Here is a 9,096-nt window from a genome sequence, read left to right as displayed (position 1 = left end):
TGAAAATATATAAATGTTTGCTGATTCATGTGACAAATTCAAGTTTTTAGCGGCACAAGGCGAAAAGAAAAGTATTTTTTAGCCTAAGATTAACAATTTTAAAATATTGAGCATCTGAGTGTTGAATTTTTCCATCAATGTTTAGCACCCGAGATACATTCATAATTCGAATTGGAAGCGAAAGTGCCAAAAAACCAATCCAAAAACAAACCAAAATTAGATGAAACTGAAATACCACATTAAGCGATATTGTATCGAACTTGTACCTTGCGGAAAACTTGCGGAGAAAAAACTCCAAGAGAATTTAAAAGCCACAACAGCTTCGAGGAAACGCCCGATCGTTAAATAACCCGGTCGAACAATAAAGAAGTGTCCCCTTCTGACAATGTTTTTCAGAAAACGAATATTCTACGCTAATTAGTTGTGTTTTGCACATTTTGTAAACTTTACAACACGATGAATGAAACTTGAATATCTAAATAAACGAAGCCCGCAACGTTATATATACTGAAATATATATATATATATACCTATACAGGATAAAAGAGCATAACTAATAAACAACGTTTTTAAAACCCATAGTCCACTTGAGTTATTATTTAACATTTATTATTCAAACACGTGAGTAAATTAGTTCTAAACGTAAAACCATAAACCATTTCTCTATATTAGTTTGTTAGCTAATAGTTGTCGACAGTGATTTGTTCTTGGGGGAATTATTATTTTATAACTATAAGCAAGTGTGGAACCAATAGGAACAAGGACTAGTAATACCTTTACAGAAAACCATTAAGTACAAAGTGAGTTATTGTTTGTTTTTAATTTCAAATATCCAATTTCCTATTTCGCATACTTGTAAGTTTTAACCTGGGCACAGGCTTGAGATTCCTTTTAGCTTACCGACTAGGACAGTTGAACAGAAACAAGGAACAATGGCAAATAATTGCGCGTCTGATACAATAAATGCTACATAAAACACATACACGACATAGAAACCCCTAAAAATTATTGTCCTTCCTCTCCAATCCTTAGGTGATATCGGGCAGAGCTTATAGACCCTTGTTGAAGTAGACCTTCTTGGGCACCAGGCCTCCAGTTTTGCTCTCCATCTCCTTGTAGAGTTCCGGCTCAAAGGTGCGCATGGTGGACGTGTCCAAGGAGCATTGTTGCGGGAACAGAGCGCAGGCAGAGGGCACCATGAAGCAGAGGCTGAAATTGATAAGAAATTTTATTATTATTGAGGAATATTACGTAGTTATCTTAACGACTTACAAGCACCCAACCATCAGGGTCTGGAAGGGAGCATTTATCCACTTGATGCGCCTGTAGGCGGGCAGCTTCTCCAGCCTCTCCATGATCAGCGGCAGGACCAGCATTCCTGGAGCTGCCATCAAGATCCGTGAGACCACCACCTGACCAATTCCCTTAACAGACGCCAGTCGACTCTGGCCCACTACCTCCCCATCCTCGTTCTTCACTTCGATGCCGTTGAGTATCTCGTTCTGTCGCATCAGCGGAATGTTGACAAAATTGGCGGCAGCCACGGCGGCGAAGGGCACGAATCTCTGGAACAGTGGCGACGCCTTCTTCGACCAGTAGTTCTTGCATCCTATGGCCGCGATCAGGGCCGATGTCGTGGCGGAGACATATGCCACGCCCAGCTGTGTAACGCTGGTGGGAGAGTTGGCATTGCGGTTCGTGTAGTTGACCACCGCGTTGAAGGACTGATTGATGAACTGCCAGAGCACCACAGCGGGCACGGTGCGGTAGAAGGCGAGCATTCCGCCTGTGATCAACATGCCACCGGGGACCTAAAACAAGAAGCAATTATGTACACTATCCAACAAAATATACATTTTAAATTGTAGTTCTATGCATTAATATTAAGAAGCTTTAAGATTAAAAAAGGAGACCTCATAATCTCTTCCTATCTATAATGACTTATAGCACTATTAGATAAACAAATGCCTAAAAAAAACCCTGATAACTTGTGTTAATTTCGTGCCTCTTCTATATTTTTGGCAACCCATTCACAAACGCTTCGCCAGACGCTTCTATTTTAGGGATCCACGTGCCGATAACCATCACGAGACTTGCCTGAAAACTCATACGGCCGCAAAAGTTCTGCAGCTCGCCAGTGTCCGGATGAAAGGCCGAACTATACAGCTTCATGTTGTAATGGACCTCCTCCGGCATCACCTGCGGCGACTGTTTGCCCTGTCGGTAGTTTTCGATCATGGCTTTGGCTTGGAGCAGCCGATCGCTGGACAGGATTACTGTCCGGGGATCTGTCATCCAGGCATAGTACTCGAATCGCCCCGAAAAGGTGCTGAGATCGAACAGGGGCTTGTCCACATCAATGAAGTCTAAAAAGGAAAATATTTTTATTTTATTTAAAGAGTTTAAGTATTTAATTCTTACTTGATAGCTGCGACATTTTGGAGGTGATTGATTGCCCAACTGCCAGTTATTACGAGTATCTTACGTAAGCATGAATTGTATCTGCACTTTCAGTTGTTGCCGGTTTATGGCTCTTGTTTTTGTTCTTGTTTCTGTCCGTTCGCCACTCAACGGTCGTGTTTGCTTAGGGCCGAGTATTAGAGCCAAATGATCCGAATCCTAGCCACGCACCTGGTCTGCCAGCTGTTCTTTTCACTTTTTCTACTTTTCTGCCATCTAATGCCCAATGCAGATTCTTTGTCCCCCGTTTTTTTGTCGGTTTTTTTTTTGGCACTTTGCCAAAATGCCAAAATTGTTTTGTTTTCTTGCTGTTTTTTGCGCTTGTCTGTCTCGAAAACTAGTCCGTTTTCGGCAACAGCTATTACTTAATTAAGTGATTCTTTTGTTGAGCAATTTAGAATGATTAGGAAGTGAATAAAGCGGGGCGAATAAATGCAAATTTCAAATTGTTTACAGCGAGAAGCCGAACAAGAAGCAGAGGGGGTGCAAAAATGCAATCAATGTGACCATGTTTGAAAATGTTTCAAAATACCAGGGGTTATTAATTGCCAGCCCTGGTTAAAACATAATTTTTAATAAAAATCTAAATCTTTAACTGCAATTAAGCAATACTTCTAAATATAAACTAAAATTCAGATGAGAAACTCTTATCCTATTAAGCAAAATTCAAACTTATTTAGCCGTTACCTCGTCGGAAAATGTGGCAACACTGTGTCAATAGCTATAAGAGATGTGAGACAACCGATAACAAATACAGCTTCGATGCTAAGAAAATATTTACTTTTTATATCAACTTGTGTGTTTAATTAACGCCGGGGATATTGGGCCATCCAACAATGGTGTCAACTAGCAGAGAATCGAGCCTCTGTGGAAGATAATAATAGACGCCTCAAAAGAGGCTTCTGGCTTACCCCTGTGTGTGTGTCTGCGTGTGGCTCTCTGTTCTTGTTTCTGTATTTGTGTTGTTTTTTTGCACAAAAAACCGGAAGACCAAAGGCCCCGCGAAACACGAACGCGGATGCGGATTCGGCTGCTGCTGTTGCTGTTGCGACTGCGGACTCGAATACTTATGCGTTTATTAATCGCAAATCCAGAATGCGTCTCCTGCAGATAGTTTCGCTGTTGCTCTGCGTTGTCCTGGCTTCGGGAGCCAATATCCTGGCAGTCCTGCCCAGTGTCTGGAAATCCCACTATCTCTTTGGACGAAAACTGCTCCAGGAGCTGGTAGAGAGTCCCGGCAACCACTCGGTGACTCTCATTAGTCCACATGCTGCTCAGGATGGCGTGGACTGGGAAATCCCTCGGATCAGGGAGCTGCGGATCGAGGGGCTGAGGGAAAACTGGCTGGACATGGGCATGAGTTTCGAGGCGGAGGAGATGCACGCGCAGAGTGTGATGGAACGGTTCACCAGGCTAATCTACGCCGGCACCACCAACGTGGACATCCTTCTGTCCGATTCCCAAGTGAGGAAGCTCCTCACCAGCGGCGAGAGATTCGATTTGCTCATCGTGGACTTGTTCCTAAGTGATGCTTTGTTAGGGTGTGTTTAGAGAATCTCTACAAGCTTCATTCCATTAACTTCTTCATGCTTTTAGATTGGCCTTTTATTATGGTATTCCCACCGTTGCAATCAGCCCCACCGACGCCAACTCCTGGCTCAATAATATGTTTGGCAATCCGCAATCTTCGTCCCTGGATCCCAGCAACTTTTTGCCCTTTACGGAGAAGATGAATACCAGGCAGAGGATTGTAAACTCGCTGATGAGTACCTTTGAACGGTTGACCTACAAGTACGCACAGTAAAGTCTAGAATTTAGACTCAAGATAGAGTTTAAACTTTTAAGTATTGTCATCTTAAGTTTCTGTCATACTTGGAGTGTCTTATCTTTAATATTCATTTCATGAATGTTTGTTGCAATCTTAGTATGAGTGTCTGTTCTGACACAACAAATACTTGAACAAAAATCTATTTAAAGCTGGAATTTGAATCTAATTACCCTGCAATTAGAATTCTAAATGAAATATCAAAGTCAACAAAGCGAAACCTAATTTCCAATGCGAACGTATATTTAATTTTGTTTCAAAAGCTTTAAAAGCTCCAATTGTATTTTATCTTTATCTAATTATTCTAAATGCTACATTTTATTTTGCAGTTTTTTCCACTTGATTTCCCAGCAATCAGTTTACACGAACCACTTTGAGCTACTCGTGAAGGAGCTACCGCTCTATAGAGATCTCACCAAGAACTTGAGCCTGGCCCTAATCAATTCCCATCCAGGTCTGCACTATTCGCGAGCTTATTTGCCAAACATGGTGGAGGTGGGCGGATTGCATTTGACCAATGCCAATGAACTCATCTTGCCAAAGGTAAGTAAGTGCTTTAGTAACTCCTCTTTACCTTAATTTTGTTCCATTTTTAGCACCTGGAATCATTCATGAAAAGTTCACCGAGTGGGGTGATCTACTTTAGTTTGGGTGCCGATGTCCAGACAGCTCAGTTGCCGCTGGAGAAGCTCTCAGTTATTGTGGATGTTTTTGGGCATCTCAAGGAGTTTCACTTTCTATTGAAATGGGAAACAGAGCAGTTTATACCGGATCTGCAGCTGCCGGAGAATGTGCTTATTGCGGATTGGTTTCCGCAGCAGGCGGTTTTAGTCCATCCACAGGTGAAGATGTTCATCAGCAGCTGTGGGCAGCTGAGTGTGTGGGAATCAGTCGTGGGACGAAAGCCAATACTTGCCATTCCCCTTTTGGCCGAGCAGGAGGTGATGGCCAAGAGACTGCAACACCATGGAGTCTCGCTAACTGTGGGCTACGATGCCATAACCTACGACGCTCTGCTTCACGGGATCAGGCAGCTCACCCTGAACAGCAGCTACGTGGAAAAGATGGGCCAACTTAACGAGCGGCTGATAAGCCGCGACTCCTCGCCAGCCGCCAAAGCAGTTCGAAAGATTCAGCTCATTTTGGACTCTGGGGGAGCTGATTACCTTAAATCCCATGCCAATACGTTGAATTTTTGGAGAATCGAAGGCATTGATGTTTTTCTAATTATTGCCCTCGGCTTCTGCGGCATTTTGATAGTGCCATTTTTGGCCATTTGTTGCATTCTAAGGAAGTCCTACCACAGCCAAGCGGCGCAGAGTCAGCCGCCGTATAGAACCAACCTTAAAGTGGTGGGTAGAGTTCATAGCTATGGGGAGCAAGGTAGCCGAAAGTCTTCAGCTTCAGCGGAGCCTCTCCGCAGAACCAGATCGGCTCAGTCGCTATCTAACAGGTCCAGCTCCTCAAGCATGGGTTCCACCTCGCCCACAAGCTTATCCACAGCGTCCACCACTCCACTGGATCTGACACCACCGCCGCCAGTTCATCTGCTTGGCCAGGTATCGCCATTGCAGCTGTACGTGAACCAGCAGCGGATATACTCAAGCGAAGGCAAAACATCACCAGAGGATAACCCAGAACGAAGGTTCTCCTAATTGTATATCTCTCTAGGACGACTATTTTTAAATCGTAACATAGGCGATGAGAGTGTTCTTTTGATTCTTTCTAATACTTTACAAACTTTATGACAAAAAGGCGAGAATAATGGAATTTATCAATGGAATACTTAAATCCCCTTGAGTATATAGTAGCATATATACCGCGTATCTAGTTTTAAGAATAATTTGTTGTTGATAATTGTGTGAACAGACCTTTTTAGTTGTTTAGATTAGATTAGTTTAAGTTACAAAGTTTATTATATGTATATATATTTTCTTTTGATTGTTTTTTTGAAAGTTACTCTGCAAATTGTGTTTAAAATATTTTTTTTGAAAGTATATTGGCATGTTTTTTGATATTATGGTCAGGGCCCGCGTCGCAAATATCCTTTTTTTTAAATATTTAAATTCAAAGACTGAAACACCCATATAAAAGACAAACCCGTATACCCGTTTAAAAGACAAAGTGAAACTTAAAACAATAAACAATAATTGTGGTTCAACTGCAAAGGTTCAGCTAAAAAAGAAATCAGGATTTTATATCTAAATGATTTTTTTAAGTACTGAAATTTTTTACTTTACGGGGCTTAAGCTGAGACAGGGTTAGTTTGTTTTTGGATAATTTAGGTTAAGAATATTTCATAAAGTGCTGTATGGATTGTTAAATAAAAAATAATTTAATCAGAGGATTTGATCATTTTTTTAAGTGCCTAAGACCCTTTTGAGAAACTCCTTCAGGATAGTTTTTAATTGCCACCTTAATTAAATAATTGAGCCCACATTTTCATTTAAACAGTCCTCGATTTAAGGCAAATGTGGAAAAACTTTTAGTGCCCATTCTAATCGAGATGGAGAGACCCGGAGAACAGTTAGCCGTAATTATGGTTTCAGATGGCTGCCAGGACTGCTAGGCAGGGGGCGTGTCTAATTAGTTGACTGCGCCAAGCCAAAGGCGGCGGCAGGCTTTGATGTGCATGACGGCGTGTGCACTTCATTTAAGCCGAGTGCGGTTCAAGTGTCTCTGAGGAGGATGTGCTCGGAGAGCGGATGCTCCGCAAAGGATTGTGCGGATGTGCCAGGACGCGCCAGTTGTTGCTGCAACGTACCAGAAAGCTCACCTGTTTGCATTCAACAGTCCGCCCACGTAGACAAAAGGGGCTAGTGGGTGGGTGGCACTTTTTCACTTGGCTTCCCCGCCGGCTGAACGTTAATAAAAGCGTAATTATGCACATGTGTATGCCCAAGGTAAAGCAGCACAAGAGCACCCTGAAAGGATATGGATACTATATTCTATAGTTGGCTGCATTCGCTTAGCTTCTCTCCCTCCCAGCCCCAGCCCCCTTTTATTTTATGCGCATATTTTTGGTTGGGCATCGGATATTTGATATGGAAACCACAAGTGACATGACGCGCGATGGTATTCCCATGACATCTTCCATAACCCCAGACCCTCATCAGAGCCAAATCAGGGAGCCATGGACCTTGGTAAACCGCAATCTCAGGGGATTAATACTTTTAACAAGTAATTTTCTGTTTATTCTTTAAGAGTGATTTAAATAATAACTAAAAATTCCCAATTTTAAAATCTACAGCATCTGTTATATATTCCTTACAATTTAAATATAAAACAATAGCTTCTATTATTGTAACATTCAAGGCCATCAAATTCGACCTCTTGTAACCCACTCATCTCATGGAAACTTTAAACCCCAAGGAGGTGGGCTGATGTTCTGGTTCAAAGAGATAGTCCCGAATTGGCCACCCATCAAAGCCACACTTGTCACAGGAAGCAGGAGGTCGCCAGTGGCAGTGGAGCTGGGAATGGACTTAATTCCAGCGGATTGGAGGCCATAGGCATGACAACCATCGTCGCGAATGTCAACCGCAAGCAGAGCAGTGGAGCCAAGTGACGACTTCTCGAATTGACAGGCGGCCAGTGCAGTCAACCGCAACAGGAGTTAGTCTTACACTGGAAAAAAAAAATAGGAATTTATTATTGTATAAAACTTAGTCCATTCAATCCATCTGATGACTATTTGGATAGAAATTGCCCAAGACATGGGCATCGCTGGGGGCACTTATGCCCTGCCGGCGTTTTTTAAGGGAATCCCCCAGGAATAGTGGCTGCAATCCTTGTCGTAGGCCTCCTAGTTGAACTTCTTGCCGATCTTGATCAAGCTGTATCTGGAATGAGGAAGCAAACCCGGAAGAGGGTTAATAAAAGTCTAAAGGACTTAGTCTAGATCATAAGCTAATCGTCCTTACCTTGGATTATGGCCATCAGGGATCAGGACACAGGTCTAAATATACAACTTAAATTAACTTAATTATTTATTTTTTCTGAATTTTGACGGACCTTAAGTGCCCCGTATGAGAACCGAGGAGGAGGGCGCTGTTTTTATTTAGTATTTAATTAATTTTAATATTTAATTAAAATATAATATTTAAACTAAAAATATTGATTTTTCTTGATTGCTTAAGTGCCCCCTATGAGAAGCGAGGAGGAAGGCGATGTTTTCATTTAGTATTTTTAGTATTTATTTAATATAAAATTTATAAATATTTTTTAAAAAATAAAATTATTTCCTTTTTTTTGATAGCTTAAGTGCAACTTATGAGAATCGAGGAGGAGGGCGTTTTTTTTAAATTAATATTTTATGCGTTTAATGAAGAGTAAATTTTATGAATTTTTTATCCAGAGTTTTTGTTGATTTTGTATTCGTTTGGGGATGTCCCCCTCCCCACCCCTCTCTAGGGAAACGAGGAGGAGAAAGTTGTTATTTTTAATATTCTGTTTTTTTTAGTTGGATGAAAGATGGAAGTAATCTTGAATTGGTTTGTGGTCATACACAAAGTAGAAGGATACAAGGACATGTGCAAGGATACAAAGGTGCATCATCCGAAAATGTAAAAAAAAAAAATCAATCAATCAAAAATCAAAACAATTCAGTAATCTAAGATATTGCAAGAAAAGCCAAGGAAAGAATTGTTTAAGCTATTCCGCTCAAGAATCGGATCGTTATCGCCAAAGATATAGTCATGGCTCCAAGCGTTTTTTAGATTTTTGAAGGGCCCCCTTCAGAACAATCAACCAGAAAATTTAACAAAAAATCTAAAAAAAAATTAAGTTTATAAATTTTGATGCAGACTCAT

General features: G+C 41.3%; 2 protein-coding genes and 1 long non-coding RNA gene across 3 annotated transcripts; 1 reads left to right on the top strand and 2 right to left on the bottom strand.

The window, feature by feature from the left end:
• Positions 1-587: 587 nt before the first annotated feature.
• Positions 588-2,971, bottom strand: LOC6506299 (sideroflexin-2). Its single transcript, XM_001958131.4, has 4 exons — positions 2,422-2,971; positions 2,098-2,366; positions 1,273-1,811; positions 588-1,209 (listed from the first exon to the last, which is right to left on the bottom strand). Exons 1-4 carry the CDS (start codon positions 2,435-2,437, stop codon positions 1,050-1,052), a joined length of 984 nt encoding a protein of 327 aa, XP_001958167.1. The 5' UTR covers positions 2,438-2,971; the 3' UTR covers positions 588-1,049.
• Positions 2,972-3,180: 209 nt separating this feature from the next.
• On the top strand, positions 3,181-6,632 carry LOC6493653 (UDP-glycosyltransferase UGT4). Its single transcript, XM_001958132.4, has 4 exons — positions 3,181-4,001; positions 4,057-4,251; positions 4,615-4,828; positions 4,882-6,632. Exons 1-4 carry the CDS (start codon positions 3,556-3,558, stop codon positions 5,938-5,940), a joined length of 1,914 nt encoding a protein of 637 aa, XP_001958168.1. The 5' UTR covers positions 3,181-3,555; the 3' UTR covers positions 5,941-6,632.
• An 829-nt stretch (positions 6,633-7,461) lies between these two features.
• LOC123257175 lies at positions 7,462-8,470 on the bottom strand. Its single transcript, XR_006507163.1, has 3 exons — positions 8,300-8,470; positions 8,209-8,243; positions 7,462-8,127 (listed from the first exon to the last, which is right to left on the bottom strand). It is a non-coding gene; the product is annotated as an uncharacterized LOC123257175 (long non-coding RNA).
• Positions 8,471-9,096: the final 626 nt, after the last annotated feature.

The sequence above is a fragment of the Drosophila ananassae genome, chromosome 2R (assembly GCF_017639315.1).
Source record: "Drosophila ananassae strain 14024-0371.13 chromosome 2R, ASM1763931v2, whole genome shotgun sequence".
NCBI classification, from domain to species: domain Eukaryota; kingdom Metazoa; phylum Arthropoda; class Insecta; order Diptera; family Drosophilidae; genus Drosophila; species Drosophila ananassae.
This window is presented reverse-complemented; position numbering and strand designations above follow the sequence as displayed.

Bases quoted from the DNA above. Each gene is read 5' to 3' on its own strand.
- LOC6493653 (XM_001958132.4), top strand. From the start codon at position 3,556: ATGCGTCTCCTGCAGATAGTTTCGCTGTTGCTCTGCGTTGTCCTGGCT. The intron at 4,002-4,056 runs GTGTGTTTAGAG...TCATGCTTTTAG, and splicing joins CTAAGTGATGCTTTGTTAGG to ATTGGCCTTTTATTATGGTA. The intron at 4,252-4,614 runs GTACGCACAGTA...TTTATTTTGCAG, and splicing joins TTTGAACGGTTGACCTACAA to TTTTTTCCACTTGATTTCCC.
- LOC6506299 (XM_001958131.4), bottom strand. The intron at 1,812-2,097 runs GCAAGTCTCGTG...TTCTTGTTTTAG, and splicing joins GCGGCCGTATGAGTTTTCAG to GTCCCCGGTGGCATGTTGAT. The intron at 1,210-1,272 runs GTAAGTCGTTAA...TATCAATTTCAG, and splicing joins ACCCTGATGGTTGGGTGCTT to CCTCTGCTTCATGGTGCCCT.